Genomic DNA, 24,847 nt, shown 5'->3' with positions numbered 1-24,847 from the left:
CGATCCTTACAAACGGTGAGTTCACCCTTTATTTCTTTCTTTTACAATTTTGTTGTGGTCTCGTTTTGTTCTTCAGCAATGCTTTTCATTTCGTTTCACAGGCCGCAGTCCGAATCCAGCTCCGAGTCACGCTCGCGCTCTCGGACCCCCGGTCCGGAGAAGATCACCTTCATCACCAGCTTCGGAGGCAGCGACGACGAAGCCGCGGCGGTGGCTGCGGCTGCCGCTGCCGCGCAGGCCGCCCCCCCCCTGGCCAGCCACGGTTCCAACGCGCAGCACCCCGCAGGTCATAGCAGGGGCTCCCGGTCGGTAACTTTCCCTCCTCCTGACTTTTTTTTTTTTCTCCTGACTTTTCATTGGTTAGTCTGTTGACGTGATTGCTGGCAAAGGGTGATTCCTTGCATTTGGTGCAGTTTTTCTTTTTACTGTTATTGGAGGTGAGGTTTATTAATTAATTCATTAATGTGCCAAGAGATTTAGACCTTGTCTACACCTACACAGAAATCTTTCAAAAATGTATATTCTCTGTCCACATGAAAACACATTTGTTGGCTCTCGCGTGCATTTCGTCAGTTGATTTGGTTTTCTGAGGCCTCTATTGATAATCAGCACGTCTATTCAGAGGCTGTGAGAAAACGAAATCAGCCTCTGCTATTTTATTATCAGTGGCTATTTTTAAATACAACACTTCCTAGGTATTTAAAAAGATGTCTGACATTTTTTAGTGAAAATACTGCTAGCAAATGCAGACTACAGCTTTAGTTACCATAATGAGTTGCAATGGCACTAGTAGTTATTCGGTTTTGCCAACACGCCACCTTGTTGCTTTATTTGGCAACTTTTCCAGTTTCTCTCATGACTTTTTTTTTTTTTTTTTTTTTCCAGCACAGAGCAGCAAATCGAACCCTTTTCCAGAGTACAGTAGTAGATGTTAACCCCTGCAAATAAAAGATGCAAAGTAGTCAATCTGCAATAAATGTCTGCGATAAACCCGGTAGTGGCTAAAAAATGGTTCTGAGTGACACAAATATGGTTTTAAAATTATCGAGGTAGAAGTTTTTGTGTAAATTAAAAGATTAAAAAAAAAAAAAAATTATTGTAGAGAACATCATTCTTCCAGACATTAACATTCGTAATTTTTTAAAAATGTCCCATATACATGAGATCGTGGCTCATTTCCAATCGCACTGAAATGCTGAAGATGGGGTCTTTTTACCTTGGTAAAAAAATTACGTTTTCCAATGGCTGAAAAACTTAAAACAGAATAGAAAATGTTTTTTTGAAAACGTGTGTGGCGTGTGAACATGGTCTAAGCGATTTGACAGGTGTCAAATTCTGCATGTCAGATTCCAAGCAATAATGATAATCATAAATCACTGTCTCGTCAGAGTAATAGCATCATCAATTGTAGACTTCAGTAGTAGGAAACAATTAGGCTGGTGCTGGACCCTTCTGACAGAAACTTTGTGTCTGTTTTTGTTCAGGAGACGAAAATCCTCATCCAGTCGTTCCCCTTCATACTCCTCCTCTGACTCTTCATCGCGGTCCTCCTCCTCATCCTCCCGTTCACGCCGCCGAACGCGTCGCGGAAGGGACGCCCGGCGTTCTCGGACCCGATCCCGCTTGAGACGATATTCCCGCTCGTACTCTCGTGACCGAGGAGGGTCCCGGAGACGACGCGAGCGCACGCGGTCGAGATCGCGGCCCAGAGAGCGAGCTCGGGAGAGGAAGCGATATTCTTCGAGGAGACGGACAAGGTGGCGACGCGTCCTTTTATGGAACGGTCGTTAAAGATCCGTGCGACCTGAGCTCCTCTCGGTTTTCAGATCCCGCTCCAGTTCACGGCAGGGGGGTTCCTCTCGGCGAAGCGTCCGTGGCGGCGGCGGTCACCGGCGGGGCGAGAGCGGCAGTGGCAGTCCCTCGCCATCGCCCGGCCGCCTCAACCACAGCCCCTCCCCTGACAACAGAGGACCCCCTATTTCTGCTAACACCGTTACCGACAAACTAAGAAAGTAAGACCATGTAGCGTAAATAGTCCCAAATATGTAAGGGGTCCTTGGTTGACGGAGTTGAATTCTATTCTGTTCTATCCTTATGCTGTTTTCTAGCCACAAAACTGTTATTGAGTGCTGATTGCTGCACAAGGTAACTTAGCAATTTTAGCTAATTTAATAAAGCCTACAATTTCTACTTAGACACAAGTGGTGAAGGATAAAAATATCCGCTGGTGCACTTTCAGTTTTGTTTAGACATGCAATTTCTGCTCAATGAATCGATAATATAGTCAGTCGGTTGAATGCTTGATTCTAAAAATATTTAGCTGGAAACCCGACCAAGGACCCCCAGTAATGTCAGATGTAAACAAAACAAAAATCACAAAATGTGTGCACTTAATGGCACAAAACAACAATTATAGTATTTTTTGTAGTACATGAATCAACTATGACAACATCTCTACCTGGGTTTTTCTAATGAGTTTGTAGTGATGTATGATGGAACCTCAAAGTCCCTCGGGGTTTGAGACTGTTTTGACCTAAAATTTAAATATTAGTAAGAACATTTTATTAGAATAAGACTGATTATCTTCTGTGTTTAATCAAAATAAGACATTTGTAAACATCTGTTTTAATTTGAAAAACAATGACCGAACCAGTAACATTGTACAACATTAATACCCCCCCCCCCCTTTTTTTTTTTAAACTATACGAAGTACATAATAAACACTAATCACTGGTTAATAAACTGTAATCGGGGAAAATCCGTTTGTAATACACTTTAATGCAAAATTAAAATGAATCAGATTAATCGATAGATTAATAAATTCTAAGAAATATTTGATAGCACTACAAGACATGCTTTATTTATTTGAGAATTTTCAATATCTTCTAGTAGTAGCCATTATAAAACCTTTAACACTTAGTGGCACAAGCAGTGTTTAGCACTGTAGCATTTAAACATTAATCTTCAGTGTCATACAAAAAAAAGAAAAACACATCTGAGATAAAATAAAACTAATCACATTTTTAAATAATTACTGACCATTTGATGGCAAAAAGAAAAAAACGACAAAGCACAACACTATTGATTTCAATCATAATTGACTGTTACGATAAAGATGTAAAGATAAAAGTGCGTCACATTATTACAATTGTTTTCCTGAAATGCAAGTTTAAAAAGAATCCAAAGTGTAAACCTCCTGCTAGCGTGCTACAGGTGAAGGTCCACTGTTTTCCGTCCTAACATCTCACTTCCTTGTCGTCCCTGCAGGCCTGAAACAGCGGGTGGTAAAAAGACGGGAGCTGCCAAAGTCAGTAAGAATTTGATATGGCAGAGGTTTCTTGCTAAAGCCTACTACGCCTCCCTCATCCCTGACAGGCTGACGTGGCTGCCGTCCGTCCGCCACGCGCCGACGTAGAAGCCCCTTGTCGCAACCTGAAAAATAATCTTTCTTCTATTTTTAAGCCCACACATTGATGCCTTAGTCAAAGCTTCCATGTTATAAGAGTGAGGAAAGTCAGTGGACTGGATATTATTGTCGTAGTGTGCATATTGTTGTTAATATTGACTTTTTAGTTTTGGTTTGTTCCGGCTAATGAGTGTGTGTGTGTGTGTGTGTAAGCCAAGTGATTATGACTTTGCTGGGTGTGGACAAACGTCTGGACGTGTTTAAACAAATGAACATATTTCAATGTCCTGCAGTTCTAAACCGTGAGATCACTGAGCGTGATAATAGTTAACTGTCAATCATCGTGGACTTTTCTTTCTTATTTTTGTGTGTGTGCGTGCGCTGTCCTCCGCCTCCTCCTCTGCCGCTGCTTGTTCATCTTTTCCTGGCAAAGAGTCGTCGTCGTCGTAGCTTTGCATACACGCCAGGCCTCTCAGTCAAGAGTTGCGCTCGCCCTCCCGCATTCGACTTCGCCTGCGGTGTTGTGACCTGCCGTTTTTCTTGCCTGGCCAGGTTTGAACAGCCCACTGCTGGGTGTGTCGGCGGCAAAGCGCCACTGGCTCTTTTGTGAACTCGCCGGACCTGAACTTGCTCTTGTTTCACGTAGCGTCCCTCGCTGCTCCCTCGGCTGTCCTCACGCATTAATCTACCAAACCTCACCCTCCCGTGCTCTTTTGTTTTCCTTTTTCTATTCCGAATTTACTGGACACTTTTTGTAGAAAGGTTCCCAAGATGATAAAGTACTTCATTCACCTGTTGCCCACTTTGTATCATCCAAAAATGTACACGTCACGATTGTTTGGAACGCACTGTTGTCAAGTTGCTAATACGACGGTGTCGCCCGCAGTCCAAGCTGACGCCGCAGGAGAAGCTCAAGCTCCGCATGCAGAAGGCCCTCAACAGGCAGTGTGAGTGCAACAACAACAACAAGAAGCACCACCTGCCATTTTCTAGCTGATATTTGCTGATTGTTGCCCCCTTCCTGCAGCCAAGGCGGATAAGAAGGCGGCCCAGGTGAAGATCCAGCAGCAGGAGCACAAACGACAGGTGTGTTTTTTTTTTGTTTTTTTTTGTGTGTGTATGTTTGTTCATGTGTTCATTCATTTGTGCATGTTCTGTTGTTTGTGTGTATGCATTATATGCTTGCCACCAAAATAGATATAAGATTACTGTATAATGAACAAAAAATAACTTTTATTTGTGAAAAGATATGTACATTATATATTTATATTTTTAATGGGATGGATGAGTGAGCCTTATTGTGCGAAATTACAAACTAAAAGGGATACTTGACTCTGAGTCATTTTCAGCAGTAAAAAGTTCATAGTTTGTCCAGAATTAATGTGATAACTTCATTATTTTTCATGTACAATTAATAACTAATTTTCCGACTTGCTGTCGACTGAAGATGACATCATCACCTGTGCTGAGGAAGTAGGTAACGACCAATCATGGCTCAGTTTGGTGACCAAGCCAAGAAAACAGATGAGCCATGATTACTTCCTCGCCACAGGTGACGTCATCTTCAGTCGACACCAAGTGGAAAAAATAGTTTTTGAAGGTATCAATTGTACATGAAAATTAATGACGTTATCAAATTCATTCTGGACAAAATATTAACTTTTTTACTTCTGAAAATGGCTCAGAGTCAAACATTCCTTTTAAGATGAAATTATCACTCACTTCCACAGCAAGTCGCAGATATTAATCAAGGGTCAACGAAAACTAACGAAAAAAACAATTTCGTTAATGACATAAAATAAAAACTAACTATAATTATAGCACAAATGTCCTTTGTTTTAGTCTTTTGTAATTAATTTCATACATGCGCATTTGGGGCTAACTGATTTGTGATTTTTAGGTATATTTATTTCAATATTAACCGGAATGAGGACGTTTGAATGTGTGTCGCACAGAAGTGATGTCATCTAGCAGCAGCCAATAGAAAAGCACCTTTCAGGTGACGTCACTCCGTCCTAGGTGACAAATTTCCGTGCTTGACTTTTGGCTCCCAATGTTTCGGCTCGCCTGCTTTTTCCCTTTAACTCAGACTAAATGCATTACTTTTTTCATTTCACCATGTTTTTTATTAAATATTGTACTCAAGTAATACAAATTTAAAAAAAGAAAACTAATACTGAAACTAACAAACTAAAATTAGGTATTTTATAAATTTCTAAAACTAACAGAACCACCTTGAAAACTCAAAATGAAACAAAAAACAACTCAAATGAAAATTCCCAAACTAGAATAACCCTGATACGAATACATTTAAAATCAACCCTAAAAAAATCTCGTATATAAAATTGAAAAGGATGAAAACGGAGAACATTTTTGCTTATGACTACAGTGTGTTTGATAGTTTGCTTAGTGTGTTTTTGTGTGTCAACAAAGACCATCCTATCCTCCATTTTCTCTTATTGCCCTGTGATTGTTCCACAGGAGCGAGAGGGAGAACTACGAGCCATGGCACGCAAGATACGCATGAAGTAAGGCAGTGTGCGCGTGTGTGTGTGTGTGTGTGTGTACGCGCGCGCGTGCGTGCGTGTGTGTGTGTGTGTGTACGCAGGTGGACCGTTTGGTATTTGAGTGTGTTGCAACGGTCTGACCTCAAGGCTTCTGTGTTTAGGGAGCGTGAGCGGCGCGAGAAAGCGCGCGATGAATGGGAGCGACAGTACGGCCGCCAGAGCAGCAACTCGCCCTCTCCCTCCAAATATGGTAAGACCGCGAGGGTCAGCAGCCTCGCCGGAGCAAACATTTACCAGCGCCATCTCACAGTCGGACAATAGAGACGCTTTAGGCAATAGGAAGTTGAAGACTGCATTGCTTAACACTTTGAATTTGGAGATTATCGCATATCTTTAGATCAGAATCCAGCCCCACTATTCTGGTTGATATTGCGTTAGTGGAATATAATTTAAGCACAAAAATCCAGCTGTTTTTGTCCAATTCAGGGGGCGGCCATTTTGCCACTAGCTGTCAGCTGAAGATGACATCAACGTTGCTCAGTCACAGCTCATCTTTAAAAAAAAAAGAAACTGGTGAGCTGTAATTGGTTGTTGCCTGAGCTTCTGTGATGTCATCTTCAGTCGACAGCAAGTGGCAAAATGGCCGCCCCCTGAGATGGATAAAAACAGCTGGATTTTGCTTCATAACTCCTTATCCACAAATGTAATCTTAATCAGAATGTCATGTTTAGACGAGTGAGGTCACATATAACATATTATTGTCAAGAAATGTTTAAGGTTGACTTCCATTTTAAAAAGCCACATGCGTAACTTAGTAGCATTTGGAGGCGTGCTGCGTTCTGGCAGCTTTCGAGGTTCGTGTGGCGTTGGCTTGTGTTCTGATGGCGCCTCTGTGTGCTCTTGTCCCTCAGGCCGAGATTCCAGCTCATCCAGAAGGTATGTGAGGACTCCTCTTCCTCTTCACATCATGCCCCGGTCACTATTATTTATGCTTGATTAAAATTCTCTTGCAACTTGAATGAAGTGTATTTATAGAGCAGGAGCCGCCATGCACTTTCAATCACTTTTATTAAACAAGTAGTAACTAAAAATAAAACATGTAGAAAATGTGTACAGCAGCCAGCCAAATGAACTATGGCACCCATGGCACTCACCAGGTGAAGCCACACACATTCAAAGTCACATATTGCAGTGTGGAAAGTGTGAATGGCGACCTGTAGTGGACGACAATAATACCTGCAGCTTACATTAATTTTGTAGTCAAATAATGCAAAATCATTTTTCTATCCAATTACTCAATCGATAACCAAGACCAAATTTTTACATTCCTTATGTTGGCCGCCTGTTGTTCCACAAGTAGCCACTTGGTGGTCTCAAGGTATGAAGTAGTGGTCAGATTTCAAGGACGCAGAGAAGAAGAAGCTTTTGATTCCTTCAAATCGGCATAAAGGAAGTCCAATATTAAGATACAGGTAGTCCAGTCATGAGGTCATCAACACAAAAGCAGACATTGTTTAGCCATAGGCATCAGTATGGAATCTGGCGTGACAATCGAGCCATAATTAACTTTTATGTCCATGTTACTGATCACTTTTTGCTTGTTTTTGTCCTCTTTCCTCCTCGTATACTTAGGAGGTATCGGTCCCGGTCCAGGTCGCAGTCGCAATCCCAATCCCGATCCCGTTCCCGGTCTAACTCCCGCTCCAGAAGTCCGTACAGCAAATACTGAGTTCAAATATTGGAGGATCTCCTTGAAAATTAGAGTTGAACATAAGCCAGGGTGACTGTTGTTGACACGCAAACACCTCATGTATGTACAGTATGTAACATGTTATGTCTGAATGTTGACATTGTCGCTAATTCCTACTCACCTCTCATAGATTCTGCTTGAAAAGATGATGCAGGTTATTAAACTGGTTTTGCATTTTTTTTCTCCCCCCTCCACTTAAACTTTCGCATGCTCCTCTCCACCCGTATTTCAGTGTGATTTAAACATACACACCCTGAGCACCTTTGACGTCTTCCTCTCCGGTGATCCAACATGTAATTTCTGCGTTAAATCACGCCAATTACATCAAATGCCTCATTTGCTCTTTTTATAAATGCGATAGTCTCTGCGCATGTTCCAATAAAAAAATGGTCATGAAGCAAAATGAAGGTTTATGTTGGTATTTGTCTATTTTTGGGGGGGGGGGGGTATATAAATATACTGAAGTCTGCTTATACGTCCTGTGTATATTCTTTTAACAGGCCTAGTAGGTTTTTGCTTGTTTATTTTTTTTGCAGTATCAATCATTTGAAAGGTACCCAAGATCACACTGTTCCAATTGCCAAATTGCACCTGTGGCCAGTGCAGCCTTAGCATGTACTTGATTTTTCTCCTTAAAAATCTGCTGTTTTATTCTGTTAGTCAGCAACAATAAACTGAAGGTAATGCACGTCATTTGAACAAAACTACAATAGCATCAACATATGAATGCCTTTTTGTGTGTGTGTGTGTTTTCGGAGTGCTGTGAAGAAAAGCAGAAGTGAATAGTTTTGTGGAGACACCTGTGGAACTCAAAAGTAGTTCCTATGAAACACGAAACTGAATGGACTCAATATTTTTGTTGAAATAGTGCCTCAAAGTCTAAAATACAGGGTGCTCCTCGTTTTACAATATGGTGGCTCAAATGGCTCGCAGTGAACCAGCTTGCGCAGCGAGCGTAAGAATGTCATCACGGGACAAGGAGGAGCTCGCAGTTACCGTCATACTTTACTTTTTATAATTGAATGCTTTACATTTATGGCCAGTAAGTGGTGTTTTTTTCCATGAAAAATGAACAAAAAATAGAAATGACCACCAATTTAGCTATTTGGCTAACGATACACTAATTATGACTTTACTATGTTAGCATTGGTTAGCAATAGCCTGTGGCACGTTTTGATTTCCGTACAAATCAGGTTTTGCTGTGTAAACTGAGAGCCAATGTATCATTTTAAGTTTTATGATTAATATTTATGTACTTTCTATGTTAAAGCTGCAGTTCCTTTTTAAAAGTGTTCAAAAAATAAAGCTGAGGTGAGTAGTGTTAAATTGGAGGGAAATAGTGAATACTATTTGGTGTATTTTGAATACTTTTCATTTTTTACTGCGCTTGTGTCAAACTGTAAATTCAATTTAAAAATATAAAAATCATAAGCAAATTTCATAAATTTAAAATTACAAAGGGTCCTCGACATACTAAATTACTTTGGTTGCTCACGGGGCACGAGATGGCCCTTTCACTTGCTGGGTTTCATTTGTTGTTTTCTATTTAAGTCATTAAGTCAGCATTTACTGTAATTGTGACTTTTCTACTTACGTTGCGTCGCAGGACCGTCGTAAGGCGAGGAAGACCCCCTTGTCTAGTGAGACACGTGTTTGACCAGCGGGGTCGTGGTTTTGTCTTTATGTAGGCGCGATTTGCTGTCCCGGCCACGCCCCCTTGTTGCCCTCCGTGCGCCGGCTGCGTGGAGGGGAAGGAAGACGCGTGAACTTGAACGCAGCCTTGTCAGTCCAGTCCACGCAGGGGAGTAGACGACACACGCGCACACAGAGGCCAGTCCGTCTTATCAGCGCCGGTCCACTTATCACACAGCGAGCACCTGGACCGAACCGGCTTCTCCCTCCTTTTATTCTTGTTTTGTTTTGTTTTGTTTTTTGGTCTGGCTGTTATTGTAGTTTGTTGAGGTGGACGCGCGGAGGCATCGACGCGATGTCCAGACGCAAACTTGGCAGCAGACCGCAGCACCTGAGTGCAATTCACGGTAAGAACGTGAATAATTTCAAGGAAATGAGAATAAATGTGGCTTACATTTGCTTTTATTTGGCGTGGTTAACGAAATGATGACTTTGTTGACATCGCATACGGATCCTCGAACGCTTGTAATGTTTAGTCAATATTTAAACAGGACGTTTCCACATCAAGTTGATTTTAAAGCCGGCTAAATTGTATTATTTGTCAAAAGTAGCCTAATAGTCCTGATAAGTTATAGCTACTTAGTTAACCTTTAAAAAAACAAACAAACAAAAAAAATGTTTTCATAAAAATGAACTCAGCTTAATTAAATCTATATACTGTGTATGGAGCCTATCTATCTTTTTAAAAATAAGCTTCTTAATTTTTCGGAATCCAACCACACACACAATAAGTGCGTGCGTCGTGTGACCACAGTCCCTCGTTGACTCGCGCGCGTGCATGTGCTCTCGCGTTCGTGCGTGTAGTGTACGTGTGTGTGGCCGCGCCTCGCAAGTCTGCACAAACAGCCGCAGCTCCGAAACAGGAAAAGTGACATTTTTGAGTAACAACTGGCGAGATGCAGCTCCTACACTGTACTGTCTGTACCTGTCCTGTTCGCTCGTCTATTCTATTCGAGTCTTTGCTACTGCTGCTCTGTTGGCTCCGGTCCAGGCAACAAGGTGTGCCGGTGACCGGTGTTGAGCAACAGGACCCTGTACTCTAAAGCCACTTTTCTTCATAGAAAAGTCCGCTGAGGGCTATAATGAGTTCATAACAACATGTAGCCGATATTACGAGCATTTGAGGGCTAATTGCCACCTTTTAACGTTTGAAAGTGATTCAATTAGCAATCAAAATGGAGTCATGGAGAACTACAGTGAGCTAACTCCATTTTGTAAAATGTCATTTCGACATTGCACTCAGCTTTCTTGAAATATGGATAGATTTGACTGACCACCTAGCGACACATAAAACTTTATTGGCTTGTGCCTTGACAAAAATGGAGGTAGCCACAGCAAAGGCTAACGCTAGGATGGGCTAACTCCTGTGTTATTTGTTTAAAGTTACATGTAGATATGATAGACTAGAGGAAAGGCATAACTTCAGCTTAATACTGATCTGAATCAAGGTTTAGTTCTAATAATGACCGTTCATTATTGCAGTCGGCACTGTTTTTTTGTTGTTGTTTTTTGTTTTTACTTGGCTAGCTAGCAAAGACATGTGCATCTTTGTTTCACTTAAAAAAAACATAAATTGGTCTAAAACAATCATTTAAGTTGTAAGAACTGTAAAATATAAATTAATGACATTTTTGGCAACTTTTTTTTTTTTAACAGTGTATAGTATACGGTTGAATATGAGTTAAGCAGCAAAATTGTATTTGTAATTGAGGGCAGCCATTTTGCTACTTGACTGAAAATGACATTACAGTTGCTTAGGGCTCAGTTAATGACCAATCACGGCCCAGCTTTGGAAAACAGGTGAGCCGTGATTGGTCATTACCATTTTCAGTCCAGAGCGCACGAGGCAAAATGGCCACCCCCTGAAATGGATTAAAAAATGCTGGATTTTGTTGCTTAACTCGTATTCCGCAAACGCAATATTAATCAGAATGTCATGTTTAGAGTTGTTGGGCATATTATCGTAAATAATATCTTTGGGTTGACTTCCTCTTGACGTCATCGTCAAAATGATAAAACCCCCTTTAAAAAAAAAAAGGAGTCGTTTTCATGTTCTTAGTGATGCTCTTTTGGCCTGGTTTCAAAGTTCTCGCATCTCGCTCTAACCACATGTGTCAGGTATGAGGTCACATGTCACATTCGTGTGTTTCAAACACACACAAGTAGGAAGGCAGGCCAAGCCGCTCTTATCTTACACCTTCGGTCATTTTTCTCCCCCTTTTTATTGCATTCCGCTTCCTGTTGAGAAACGTTCTGCCGTTTGAGTCTTGGGGCGTGAATAGAGTGGATTTCAAAAGTCTACACACCCCTTTTCGAAAGCCAGGTTTTGTAATAGACAAAAATGTCTAACCTGCACAACTCAATTGTGCCTCATTCCGGAAACGAAAATAAACAAATGAGATATTTGCAAAAGTGAGCACACCCTCTTTTAAGAGGGGCTGTGGCTGTGTTCAGAATAAACCAATCACATTGCTACCTACTAAATAATTTGAACTTTATTTGGAGTTTAATGAGAGGTACTTTAAATGGCGGCAAGTGTGTGACGATGAGTTTGAATGTGATTGGGCAATTCTGAATAATATCCACACACACACAAACACAAAAACTGCTTTTTCAAAAAGCTCCTACACCTCTACACTAGAAGATGTCATACGTTGTTTGAGGTGAATGAGGTGATGTCTCCGCCCCTCCCCCTTGTGTGTCTGCAAGCCGATCAGTTCTGGGTCGCTTGAAGGAAGTGGTCAGTGGCCTGTGAGCAGTTTGGCCTCATTGCGACGCCACTTTTGACTGACACAAGCGTTTGAAATCAGCCGCAATGCTGAGTGTGCGTGCGTGATGTTTAACGCGCTTGGGACACCTGCAACCGGCTTCTAGTTGTTGAATTGTGAGCTAAAGGCGATATTTAAAATCTACCTGCGTATTTTGACCTTGACGATAATGCTTAGTTTGACTAGGGTTCGATTGATAGGGATTTTTTTTTAGGCCGATTCCGATATTTGGCAGAATGAAATTTCTTTTCTTTTTTTTTTTTCTTCTCGGGGAGAGCTCAGTATTGATCATTTGACATGAAATTTCAATGACCAATCAATCGGCTGATTAATTAAAAATACGTAATGATTAAATAACATCAATCAAGATGTATTCATTATAGGTAGATTTTTAATGTTTTTTACACATTTTTCCTTTAGTATTTGCTTAACTATACAACAAAAGAAAAATCTTCAAAAATTCTTATTTTTTCCTTTTAGGGGTTCGAATATTATTATTATTATTTCACTGCGTTAATGTGTTGTTCTTTTTTAATGGCATTATTTTTTTCTGATTTTAAAAGAGCTACTAATATTGGGCGATTCATTTGATGGCCCAATTTATGCTCCACATTATTGACTATAACACTTAAATATTCAAAAATATGTTCTTAAATGTATATACCTCTGACATTGTTAATCAAAACTGATTTAAGACTGATCTGAAAAAAATATACACTGATTGGTGGACGCCTATGTTGGTTTCTTTATTTAGTGACATGAGATGAGCAGAACAACAAAATATACAACATTTCATGCATAATTCAACAAAACTATTAATGTCCATCAAAAGTGAGGAGGAAAATTCTCAAACTCCGGTTTTGCAGGTGTTTCTATTGTAGTGGCCAGCGAGTGTGCCAAACTGTCAGATTGGCTTCCAGGTACCTAAAATTATCCCACATAAGGAAACAACACCTAAGAACTAGAAAAACAAGATTTAGCTTTTTTTTAACACAATGACAAATTTGGATCTGATCTCACAAGTAGGTGTGGTGGTCGCAATATTGACACATGAGTATTTGGACATCATAAAAGAGATAGAGATGTTAAGAAATATAAAAGTGCAGTCAAAAAGATCAATAAATATTAGGTGGAAAGTTGACTAAACTAAAAAAACACACACAATAAATACGTGAATAATTGCCATATACTTCTAAGAAAAGAATGGTTGTAAATCAGAACTATTTTTCATTCTCTTAATACAAATCTGAATTATTTGATAAAATTTGTAAAAAAAACAAAAAACAAAACCAGTTAATAGGACTGTATTACTTTTAATTCAGTACAATAAAGTAAACATTCCACAGCATTCAAATCCTTTTAAAACGTATTTTTAAAATATATACATCTACTTCTTTTTTAATGTCAAAACATTTAATTATTCTATTAAATTATTTTACTTCTGAGTTGTTTAACAATGAATTTGATAAATGATTGAAATATAATAAATGTGAACATATACTCAACATAAAAAATATATAGTTAAATGCATATACTTAAAAATAATTAAATAGTGTAAAAATTAAATAAATAAATTGAACAAATAAAGACATAGGCTTCTATCCGTTCTATCCGACTGCGATGTTATATTAAAATATAGAAATGATTATTTAATTAGAATATTTTTTTTAACATATATTATAATTAGAACATATAATTTTTTTATATTAACATATACTGTACATAAATTATTCATATTTCAAATCATGTTATTTATCTTGTTTATACTATACAAAATGATTTAAATTCAACAACATCTAACTCTGTTCACGTATTTCCGTGTTTCTTAGAATCTCCTGACGCAGCGGACGGAAGCGCCCCCCCGCCGCAGGACCACCGCGCGGCCCCGCACATCCTGACACCCGACGGGGGTGGCGACCTCCTGACCTGCGGCCAGTGCAGTCGGGCCTTCCCCCTGGCGCACATCCTGGCCTTCATCCAGCACAAACAGGGCGGCTGTCTCCCCCGCAACCAAGCCCCGGACGCCCGCGCCGAGCCCCCTTCGCCCGCCCACCGGACCCTGCAGCGTCACTACACCGCCGGGACCCCAACGGGCGCCGGGGCCGCGCTGCCGGGCTTCATCGAGCTGAGGAGGGAGGAGGCGGCGGCCAGGGAGCGCGCCTGGGGGGCGGAGCTTGGGGTGAAGGTGAAGGTGGAGCCTGGCAAAGCAGGTGAGTCCTTGAAAGAAAGGTTGCTAATTATCTGGGCTGTTTTTTTTTTTTTTGTCGTTTGTTTACCGCCCCCCCCCCCCCCCACACTCGCCCTTCCGTATGTGCCCTGCTCATTAGCTAGCCGTTGCCATTAGCAGGCCTTGGTGAGTTAGTGATGCAAAAGCTAATTGTGCAGAAAGCAGCAGCGTCAGGAGGCTTTCCGACGGTTCCCCAAGGCCCCCCCACCCGCTACTACCCTGCGCACCTGAGCTCCAAAACTCCAAGCCCGCCCCCATTCGCCACCAATCCCCTGTCTGCTTGTCTCTGAGGTGACCAGGTAAACATGTTCCCACTCTCGAGATAATACAGCAGGCTGTCAAGTTTGGAACACGGAAGAAGCTTGAGAGAGAATCTGTAGTATGACGACTGAACAATATGAGAAAAATTATCTAAATGTGATTTTTTTTTTTAGTATTGCGATTGCGATCTAATACACGTACATTTTTTCCTTTTTTTTTTTTTTTAACAAACACAAGTTATTCAATAGATATTGATTCTAATCTATTGATGGTTTCTATGACCGCCATTGACCTCCCCCAAGGAAGTTGCGCCATTATAGATGGATAAAGAACTGATTTAGTAATTTACGATGGCACAGTACAGTAAGATGTAATCATCTGGTGGCAAGCCTGCCAAATAGTGAGCTCGGGGGACAGCTGTCATTCATAACTGGTTATTAAAGGCTTATAAACGGTTTATAACACCATCATGAGCCTCTTCAATGACGTGTCCAAAATCTTGTGCGTGCAGGTTTTGTGTGGAAGTGTTGTTTTTCCGGTCTGTTTGGAAAGAACAACGATATGAATCTCAAACAGGTTTGATAATTGGTTTCCTCGCTAAGCTTAATTAAAGGGAAATTACTCAAAGAGGTTGTTCCCGTAATTAGAAGGTCTGTCATGGAAAGCATCAGTGTTTTGAGGATGGACGGAAAACACTGGACATTTCCAGAAAACGCCCCAAAAGTTTCTCTCATGCAAATGCACGATCCTTGGGTTCGTGAGGTGTAATTTGACATCCACTACAGTAGGTGGCAGTGGTCAAAATATCCCAGGATAAACATATTAAGAGAGGTCAACTTTTGCATCTCTTTAAAATCATGTCCGCATTGTGCTTGCAAAGATTATGCTGGATGTTGTCATGTCAAAACAAGTTGAATCCGGATCTGATCTAGATTTATTAGCAGTGTAAATCGACAGATTATTTGTACATATGTTGGATTTTAATAGCAACAAGAGAAGTAAAGTTTGATATGGATCCAAAATGTTTAAAAAAATAAAATAAAGTATCTTCATAGCAATTCCAGTATTTTAAAAAAGTCAGTAGAGCTAAAGATGTCCTAGCAGATTTATAACCAATTATGCTATGAGGCTATACCAAAACATTTGAGCCTTGGTGGAGGTCTTTGCTCCTTCCAGGACTTCGCAGCGTCTCACAGCAGGTAGACGAGCGTCCCTCGTGCACATGTCGAAACCTCCGATGTCGTGTGCACACACGTTAGCAGTTCCTTCCTTTGTGCAACGCTCAGGGAGGGGTGCAGGGGGGATGCTGCCTTCACTGTTTCCAAAAAAAAAAAAAATTGCATCTACTTGACGGTGACCAACAATATAAGAATACTCACAGGAATATATTTTAATTAGCCTTTAGGGAAACGCGGCCAATATTGCTGTGGCTTCCTGAGTGAGTGACTTACAGTAGTTGTGAAACTCTTCTTTATTTGTGTCTGTGTATTATACTTCCTCCTAGTGGCCAAGTTGTGCACAACAGAAGGCGCTGCAAAGACTTAATCAAAGTGCACAAATATTTTATCAGATTCTTTTACAATCTATTGAGTTGTTGTTGTTTTTTTTTTTAAATAGAATTATAGAGTACATTTTTCCTTATTATGAACACATTCGATTTTTTTCTGAGGCTGAAATGAATTGATGTAATTTCCATTCATTTCAATGGGGAAACATGACATGGAATGACTTCAACTTGTATCTCAAGGCACCGCAGTATTGTAAAATAAAAATAAATAAATAAATATATCAAAAATAACAAATGTACCCCCTTTGAAACCAAAATAGAATGGTTAAATTGTGGTCTAAAGCTTACTTAATTTTTTTTTAATGACATTGAGTTACAATTTTGAGGGGGGGGGGGGGGGGATTCACAATTAGATTATTTTTCAAAATCATTCACCCAAAGATATTATTATAAACTTCTGCTCTTTTTACAGTACCTTTACAGTGTCTTCCTTTTGTACAGTATGTTGTAAGTAAACAAAAAAAGCCCTTTGACAAGAAACGATGTTGCCAACTTAACACCTCAATAATTGACACCCATTTGGGGCGTGCGAGTTTGTTTTGGAAAGCGTTGGGTGGCGATCTGTTTTCAGCGAAAGTGAGAGCGCGGTTATCCCGCAAGCAGACGTCGTCGCTCCTCTTCTTTTTCCGCATCTAAGAAAGACGCATGTGTGTGCTTTTGTGTGTGCGGTGGTGGGGTGAGAGTGGGGAAGGATTACTGAAGAGCCTTGTGCATCTGTCTCGTTCCTTTTTATTTATTCTCCTTGTTTATTTTTTTTTTTTTATTCATCTCCACCGCCGCCCTCCTCCTCCTCCTCCTCCTCCTCCGTCTTCAGCACACTTTCGCTTCGCCCTCTTTCAATTTCTCGCCTCCCCTCTCCGTCTCGGCCTCCCGGGGGAGAAGAGATTCTGCCTGCTGCTCGTTAGTGCTCCCAGCCAATCTGCATTTTTAATTAGTAGTTATTGCTTCTGCTTAATATTCAAGTGCTACCCCGGGCCAAATGGGAATCCTTACACACACAAAAAAAGAGGGAGAGAGAGAGTGGAGGGGAATAGAGAGAGAGAGAGAGAGAGAGAGCGGCTGGGTATTGTGTTTCACTGCGGACCGCAAGACAAAAGCCACCATGCCCCCCCCCACCCCCCATCACCAATGCTGCCGCCCCCTCAGGGATAGATTTGGGGGCGGAGGGCTTGGAGGATGGGTCTAAAGTACAATCCAAAGGGGTGACATATTTTCACGGTGTCCTCCCCTCCCTTGCGCTACTTTATAATCTTTTTATCTCATTTTCTTTTTTATCTCCCGAGCCCTGACCTACCTATCTCTCTTTTCCTGCTCTCACCCTATTTTTTTTTTTCCTTTCTTTTCGTCATCCCAACTTTTGCTGGCTCCCTCCTCGGGCTAGGTTAAAGGACATAAGCACCACACAGGCAGAAAAGAGGGGAGAAAGAAACGGAGAAACAGTTGCTCTCTTTTTCATCTCTCTCCTCCTCCCCTCCAGTAAAATACAGAAGGATTTGACTTGAGGAAACATGAAAGAGGCTTATAGCAGTCGGCTTTGAACCTCTCGGAAAGAAAGAAAAAGAAAAAATAGAGCACTTTCTCCCCCCCGCCACAATTTGGAGATCGTCTCTCCAGTGTTGATTAATGCAGAAAAGGCCTCATTTGTCAAGCAGGCTGAGTCAGTGGCTCATTTGCATAAAGCATTCGTTTTCCACGTTCTGCTAATTAGCAATTTGCAGCTTAATTGGAAAGTGGCTTCTCGCTTAGGAGACAAAGCTATCCAACGTATAAAAATATCTGCAAGATGTAGCCGGCAACACGCCTCCGCTCTGCCCCGGCTTGGAAAACGCGGCTGTACTTCGGCTTTGACGTCGCCAGACGATGCATCCTGCGTTTTTCTCGTACGCAATCTGATTCGACAATCAATCAGGGAGCCGTCAATTCAAAGATTTCCAGACTAAAATCATGAGCAATAAGGCAGTTTTCATACCTGCAACCTTTTGACCTTTTCCTTTCCATGTTTAAAATAGACAACTACATTTCCCATCATCCCCCCAAAAGGCCAGGAAAACTGCCACTGGTCCCCAATATTGTTGATGTGTTCGTACCACATACTGTACGTGGGTCATAATACATATGCTACAAAAAAAAAAAGGGGAATGTAATGGAAAATGTTTCAGTATTTCATCTCAAAAGGAAATCTCGTATACAGACGTACAAGTTTAATTCGTTCTGTCACCAAGTCATCTTTGCCCAGTGAAATGAATGGAAGTGCTATCAATCCATTCCAGCCTCCGTAATAAAACGCACATTTTATTTGTGTTTTCAATGAGAAAAAAAATAGCACTCGATAATATTGCACTGCGTAATAGCACATTTAAATCTAATGTAAAAATAAATAAATAAACAGTTTGTGTTCCATATTTGTGGGTAATGATCCAATATGCTGTTCCCACACTGGCCACCGGAAGGCAGTAGAGTCATGCAGACGTAAACAAAGAAGAATCTACTTGTAATACTGTGATTGACTCAGTAAAATGCTCCACTGTTTATGTTTAAATATCCGTCGCTTAAAGGTTTCTAAAACTGGGAGCATTGATGCTAATTGTCAGCTTGCGAATGGTGTTATCCGTATAAGTTAGCATTAAGCTAAACTGATTGGTAAAAGGCAGACTGTAGTTGTTTGGTACCGAACTGCACAGACAGAAAATATTTTCTTTCTTCTATAGCATAACGTATACCTCCTGATCGTGAATATACAACCACTCTCGATTCTAAGACTCGGAGTAGTGGCTCATTTGCATGAGACAGGACCGCCCCCTCAAAAGCTAATTTCAGCAAGGCTCTAAAAAGAACGTCTTTGATCCTTTGGGTATTTTGACAGAAGTGTGTCACAAACATAATAAGGCACCTGAGAACTGTTTTCTTGCCAAGTCAACTCGGATTGGCTCCTCCACCGTGACCCTTGCGTGTCACTAATAGTGCTGTCTTTTTTTTTCTCCAGGGTCCGAGGAGCCTTCCTACTTCACATGCCAGCAGTGTGAGAGTGTCTTGCCATCCGCCTGGGCCCTGTTGCAGCACGCCCAGCACGCACACTCCCTCAGCATCTACCAGGACGACGACGACGACGACGAGGATGTCCGAGTGGGAAGAAGTCTGAAGGAGAACAAACCCGTCGCGGCCACGCTGGACCCTCGCCACCTGAGCCAAGCGCTTGCCTCGGCCTTCCAGCCCACCCTGCGCCTGGCTCGCGCCTGCCAACCTCCCGCCACCCCATCGCCCAACCACCTGCAGGCTCTCAACTTCTCCGAGCTGCTGCGGGGGCTCGCTGAGGGCACCAACAACGTTAACAACAACAACAACCCCGCCGTCAGCTCGCCGGGAGGCCTGGCGCCATCCCCGTCCTCCTCCCCGCCGGCGGCGTCCCCTTTTCCTCAAACGGGAGTCCTCCAAGCTGATTTCCACTGCGAGCTGTGCAATCATAGTTTTCGGTCCCCACGCGCCCTTTCCGCCCATCGCCGGACTCACGCATGCGAGAAGCCGTACCACTGCGGGGTGTGCGGCCAGGCCTTCGCCCAGAGTGGGCAGCTGGCCCGCCATATCCGGAGTCACCACCGGGAGGCAGCGGGGAGCATGTATGAATCGGTGGATGTGATGGTGATGGAATCTAGCAGGGGGAGGTTGCAAATGCAGCCAGGGAAGGCGATGATGGACATGAGAGCGCCGGGCCCCGCCGAGTTGGACCTGACGGTGCCCAAGCACCCCGCCATCGCCTCGAGCCTGATGCTGCTCCCTTCGCAGGTCAGGCCCTCAGACAGGGAGCTGCTGAGGCTCTACCAAACCCAGCGGGATGGCGGCGAGGAGGAGTCCGAGGCGCCGGTGGAGCCCCGGCACGCCTCCCCGTGCGCCAGCCCCTCCGAGGGCTCCCTGGAGAGCGGCGAGACGGGCGGCAGCGGCGAGAGTGGCATCGCCAGCGGGAACTGCACGCCCAAGCGGCCCGAGATCACCGAGCGGACCGAGATCATCGACTTCAGCTCGGCCAAAGTCAGCGAGGCGGTGCAGGAGTGGCAACGGGACAACGAGAGGAGGAGCGTCGGCGCCGCGTCCGGCTCGGCCGCCAAGAAGAAGAAGGACGAAGCCTGCGAGTACTGCGGCAAGCAGTTCCGCAACAGCAGCAACCTGACGGTGCACCGCCGCAGCCACACGGGCGAGCGGCCGTACCGCTGCGGCCTGTGCAGCTACGCCTGCGCCCAGAGCTCCAAGCTGACGCGGCATATGAAGACGCACGGCGCCCAGGGGGCCAAGGCGCCGTTCTTGTGCCAGCTTTGCGCCGTGCCTTTCACGGTATACGCCACCCTGGAGAAGCACTTGAAGAAGGTGCACGGCCTCAGCCACGCCAGCGTGGGCGCCTACGCCCAGGCCAGCGCCGCAGACACTTTGACCGCCATGAAGGCCGAAGAGGCGGCGGTGGTTGTGAAGATGGAGGAGGAGGAGGAAGCCAGTCTGGATCAGACGGCGAAGGAAGGACATCGACAGGAGGGGAGCGCGGGAAGTCCGGCCATAGCCGAGGGGTCCGTGGCTTTGACTCCTGCTCCCTGACAAGCCCCGCCTTCAAACTTCAACTGAACTGAAACACACAATAAAACCAACCCTCACGAAACTGGAGTAGAGAAGTAGCAGTAACTGAAGCGGTCATATGCAAAAAAAGGAGAAAAAAAAGCTTTGGGCTGAGAAAGTGCCTACTTGTGTGACCACAGAACAAAACGGTGACATTCAACAGGGACATTACCAGCGCTGCACAACAGGAAGTGAGCGACCACAGACCACGCCAACACAGGAAACAACATCGTCAGGTTTGCAGGTGATGCAAAGGAGCCATTTTGTCGCTCTTTGTGTGACCCTCCGGACGGGTGACTGTCACATCATCAAGATTAATAAATGATGCTAACATATCGATAGATATGTGCGCAGATCTTCTGTTGAGAAGAGTTCTGTTTCTTTACAATATGTTCTATATGCCCCCGTTTAGCTAAATATGGTATTCTGATTTAAAGGAGAAGTCAACCCCAAATTTGTTTTGGACAATAATATGTTCTATGCACCCCCACTAGTCTAAATACAGTAATCGGTTTAATATTGGGTCAGTGGAATATGAGTTAAGCAGCAAAATCCAGCCATTTTTATCCATATCAGGGGGCGGCCATTTTGTTACTTGCTGTCAACTGAAGATGACATCAATTTTGCTCAGGTAACAACCAATCACATCCCAGCTTCAGAAAGCAGATGAGCTGTGATTGGTGGTTGCCTGAGCAACTGTGATGTCATCTTCAGTCAACAGTAAGTGGCAAAATGGCCGCCCCCTGTGATGGAGAAAAGCAGCTGGAATTTGCTTCATAACTCATATTCCACAAATGTAATATTAATCAGGATGTCATGATTAGACTAGTGAGGTTACATATAACATATGTCAAGAAATGTTTAAGGTTGACTTCCACTTTAACCCATTCACTCCCAGCCATTTTCACTAAAGCAACCCCCTTCGCTCCCGGCTGTTTTACTAGATTTGGACTGATTTTGCAAGGCCCACAGAATATTGTGTTCTATTGCTATAAAAACATGGAACCTACAAAAAGAAAGATTAGTCTTTTTTTTCATCAGGAAAAAAATATATATTTCTGTCTGTTTCAGCAATTAGCATTAGAATATAGCTAAGTTTTATCATTATTCACAAATCTATTTAGAAATGTGAGTAATGAGCTTTTTTTCAACATGGCCCCTGGTTGATCTCGTTTGCTTTGCTGCCACCTGCTGGCCGTTTGTGTAATAACTACCATTTCTTCAACAGCTCTTTGCAGTTGAGAGGCTGCATCAAAGCCTTCTGTATGCTCTAGCATAAAAAAAAAAAAAACACATTAAAAACATATAAATACGTCTTTTGAGACACGTAACACATTTCAAATAAAACATATTTATACGTTTTTGGGAGCAAATGAGTTAATATTGCGTATGAACTATGAATTCAGTATATTCACCCGTTTTAATCCACCTCACGAGAGGCCATTTTGTCTAGTATTGCCAATTGCTGTCAACTGAAAATGACATCACACCTTAGAGCAAATGAGAAAATGGCCGCCCACTAAAATAGGTGGATTTTGCTGCTTAATTCATATTCCAAGTGCAATGTTAATCGGAATACCACCTTTCGACTTGTGTGGGCCCATAGAAAATGTTATTGTCAAGAAATCTTTTGACGTCATTTGACTTCAAGAAGAGGAGGCGAACGCAAACAGTCCGCAGTGCGTCAACTTTCTTTTGAAAGGCGCTCGCTGGTCTCGAAACGTCATGTTTACAGGCCTCGTGGGGACCCCGGTGACTCGAGATTGCGCTCCTGACTCCTTGTGACAAATGTGAATAGACTTTCTCGTGTGTGAGCTTTTACCGGATTACTTTCTATGCAGCAAAACTGTAATTCTCTTGGTGTGGAACGGGTGTGTATGACCTTTCTGTTCTTGTTGTTTACATTTGTAAAATGTCCAACTGTTAGGAGCCTGTGCATGTTTTGCAGCTGTTATTATTTCCTGGTTCTGTGAGTGTGTGTTTTCAAATAATTTGTAATTTATGAACGCTGCACCTTGGCAGTTGTGGAAGTGAGAGTGGAAAGACGCACTTGATTGAGCGAGCACTTGTGTAACGACACTTGTACTTGAATTGTGTCCCGTGACTGCATGCATCCTTTTGGCTCATTTTGTGTCCAGAACTCAAGAGAGAGAGATTGAGAAACTAGTGTGTAACTGTTAGTATGTGTGAGAGGAGACGTGTTTGTGGGTCTGTGCGTGTGGGTATATATGAGAGACTGTGTGGTGAGAAATTATGTAAGGGAATAGGAGGAAGATAGTGAGTGAGAGACTATGTGTGAATGAGCCTTTTCTGTAAGACAGTATGTGTGAGAGAGGATTGTGTGTGTTTGTAGGATTATACGTGCGCGACTGAATGTGACAGACTGTGTGTGTGAAATTAGGTAAGGGAATAGAAGAAAGTTAATGAGTGAGAGACTGTGTGTGGGTGAAATTTTCCCTGTAAGACAGCATGTGTGAGAGAGGACTGAACGTGAGAGACTGTATGTGCGAAATTATGTAAGAGAATAGGAGAAAGCGAGTGAGAGACTGTGAGTGAGACTTTTTGTTGTAACTGTATGTGTATGTGTGAGAGAGGACTGTGTTTGTAGGTTTACGTGTGCGCGACTGAATATGTGTGAGAGGGACTGCGAGTGCATGCACACCTATAAATGTGTGTATGAGAGAAGAGCGTTTAAGTGAGTTATGTGTCTGCTAGTGTGTGACTGTATGTGAGAAAATCGTATATGTAGCTGTTCCTGTGTGACAGTACATGTGAGACGACTTCGTGTGTGTGTACCTGAGTTTGTGTGAGAGACTTGCGAGTGCATGCACATCTGACGGAGTATGTGTGAAAGAAACGACACGAGAAAGTGGGATAGAATGTGTGTATCAAGTGAGAAAAACTGCGAGTGTAAACAATGTGAGAGAAAATTGTGTGTGCACGCATTTGCGTGAGAGTATGTGCGTGCTTGTGTGACCACTGTGTATCCATATCAGGGACACCAAAACAATGTGTGCAAAAGCAGTCTAACTGTTCAGGGATCATATTTTGTATATAGATTGACAATCTTGCTGTTCTTATTGTTATTGTTATTCTATTCTGATTAACTTCCTGTCGCTGTTACATACCCACAAACGTCTCCTGCTGATTTTCTCCTTTTAGCCTCAACGCTTGCCTGTCCGACACTGTTTTTCTAACCTTGTCATTGAGGAGCCTCAATAAAAAGATGAGGTGTATTTTTTGCATTGTGATGTCTATTCTTATCTCACTTGTGTTTTATTTGTTGGTTGGTCAGTTATCAGTATTACAAAAAAGTAAGAAGAAAAAAAGTTGAACCAACAAAGATCTCACTGAATGCACGTAGATATTTTTATATGAATGTTCAAGTGGGATATATCTGACTTCCTACCTCCCTCGAATGCAGCATTATGTCCATTAACCAGGATGGCCATATGCTGCATTCAAAGAAGGTGGGAATTTGGGAAATAAAAGTTGGGGAAAAAAAGGACCCCGACTTCACCAACTGCCGGTTTAAATCTAACAGCACTCGACTATGGCGAACCCCATAGAGACAAAAACTGTGACTGGAAAAACAGAATTAACATGATGGTAAACATATTTATGTACCGGTATTTATTTATTATAACATTAATTTAGTTATTCGAAAAAAGTAACTCTACGTAAGCCAACGTGATTTCGACTGACTGAACATCAATTTATCGGAATCGGCCATCTTTGTTGTTTACATTCGCTTCGAATACTTTTGATGTTGGAACTGGGAAAATCCAAGCGGTAAGTGTCTGACTTCCCACCTTCCTTGAATGCAGCAAAATACGGTAAAATACGGATAAATACGGCAAATTTTTACCTTTGTTCTATGGATGTGTGTTCTTTTTTAGGGGTTTTCATGTAACAATAAAAGCATTCCCCTTCCCTAAGAATAAAAAATGGTACAGTCCTGTCAGTGATCTTCTGTGAACCAGGAAGTAGTTTGCTAGCTAATACTCAAACTGTGCCTTTGAATTTTTTTTTTTAAATTCTCGTTTTGAAATTTGAATCATGGAACGCTTTCA

General features: G+C 42.4%; 2 protein-coding genes and 1 long non-coding RNA gene across 5 annotated transcripts in view; 2 read left to right on the top strand and 1 right to left on the bottom strand.

The window, feature by feature from the left end:
* clasrp (CLK4-associating serine/arginine rich protein) overlaps nucleotides 1-8,066 on the top strand; it is a 14,645-nt gene extending 6,579 nt beyond the window's left edge. Inside the window, exons 11-21 of one of the 2 annotated variants that reach the window (XM_077565980.1) lie at nucleotides 1-15; nucleotides 102-305; nucleotides 1,485-1,757; nucleotides 1,827-2,012; nucleotides 3,268-3,307; nucleotides 4,293-4,353; nucleotides 4,434-4,492; nucleotides 5,888-5,934; nucleotides 6,075-6,163; nucleotides 6,825-6,849; nucleotides 7,546-8,066. The exon at nucleotides 1-15 is cut by the window's left edge and continues 27 nt beyond it. In XM_077565980.1, coding sequence (XP_077422106.1) covers nucleotides 1-15; nucleotides 102-305; nucleotides 1,485-1,757; nucleotides 1,827-2,012; nucleotides 3,268-3,307; nucleotides 4,293-4,353; nucleotides 4,434-4,492; nucleotides 5,888-5,934; nucleotides 6,075-6,163; nucleotides 6,825-6,849; nucleotides 7,546-7,642 — 1,096 coding nt within the window. In that variant the 3' untranslated portion in view covers nucleotides 7,643-8,066. Of the gene's footprint in view, nucleotides 16-101; nucleotides 306-1,484; nucleotides 1,758-1,826; nucleotides 2,013-3,267; nucleotides 3,312-4,292; nucleotides 4,354-4,433; nucleotides 4,493-5,887; nucleotides 5,935-6,074; nucleotides 6,164-6,824; nucleotides 6,850-7,545 lie in introns of those variants that run through there. The other variant, XR_013294164.1, reaches the window with a different exon arrangement.
* Nucleotides 8,067-9,281: 1,215 nt separating this feature from the next.
* znf296 (zinc finger protein 296) lies at nucleotides 9,282-21,127 on the top strand. Its single transcript, XM_077565188.1, has 3 exons — nucleotides 9,282-9,702; nucleotides 13,953-14,333; nucleotides 19,162-21,127. The coding sequence occupies exons 1-3, from the start codon at nucleotides 9,651-9,653 to the stop codon at nucleotides 20,754-20,756; spliced, it is 2,028 nt and encodes a 675-aa protein (XP_077421314.1). The 5' UTR covers nucleotides 9,282-9,650; the 3' UTR covers nucleotides 20,757-21,127.
* LOC144051783 (uncharacterized) overlaps nucleotides 15,552-24,847 on the bottom strand; it is a 37,866-nt gene continuing 28,570 nt past the window's right edge. Inside the window, exon 5 of one of the 2 annotated variants that reach the window (XR_013294034.1) lies at nucleotides 15,552-15,926. This is a non-coding gene — a long non-coding RNA (uncharacterized LOC144051783). Of the gene's footprint in view, nucleotides 15,927-20,621; nucleotides 20,785-24,847 lie in introns of those variants that run through there. The other variant, XR_013294033.1, reaches the window with a different exon arrangement.

The sequence above is a fragment of the Vanacampus margaritifer genome, chromosome 5 (assembly GCF_051991255.1).
Source record: "Vanacampus margaritifer isolate UIUO_Vmar chromosome 5, RoL_Vmar_1.0, whole genome shotgun sequence".
Taxonomy (NCBI): domain Eukaryota; kingdom Metazoa; phylum Chordata; class Actinopteri; order Syngnathiformes; family Syngnathidae; genus Vanacampus; species Vanacampus margaritifer.
The sequence above is the reverse complement of the archived record's forward strand: the minus strand, read 5'-3'. Positions and strand labels throughout refer to the sequence as shown.

Excerpts from the sequence above, each read along its gene's own strand:
- znf296 (XM_077565188.1), top strand. The coding sequence starts at position 9,651 with ATGTCCAGACGCAAACTTGGCAGCAGACCGCAGCACCTGAGTGCAATT. Across the intron at positions 9,703-13,952 it reads GCACCTGAGTGCAATTCACG|AATCTCCTGACGCAGCGGAC; the intron begins GTAAGAACGTGA and ends CGTGTTTCTTAG. Across the intron at positions 14,334-19,161 it reads GGTGGAGCCTGGCAAAGCAG|GGTCCGAGGAGCCTTCCTAC; the intron begins GTGAGTCCTTGA and ends TTTTTTCTCCAG.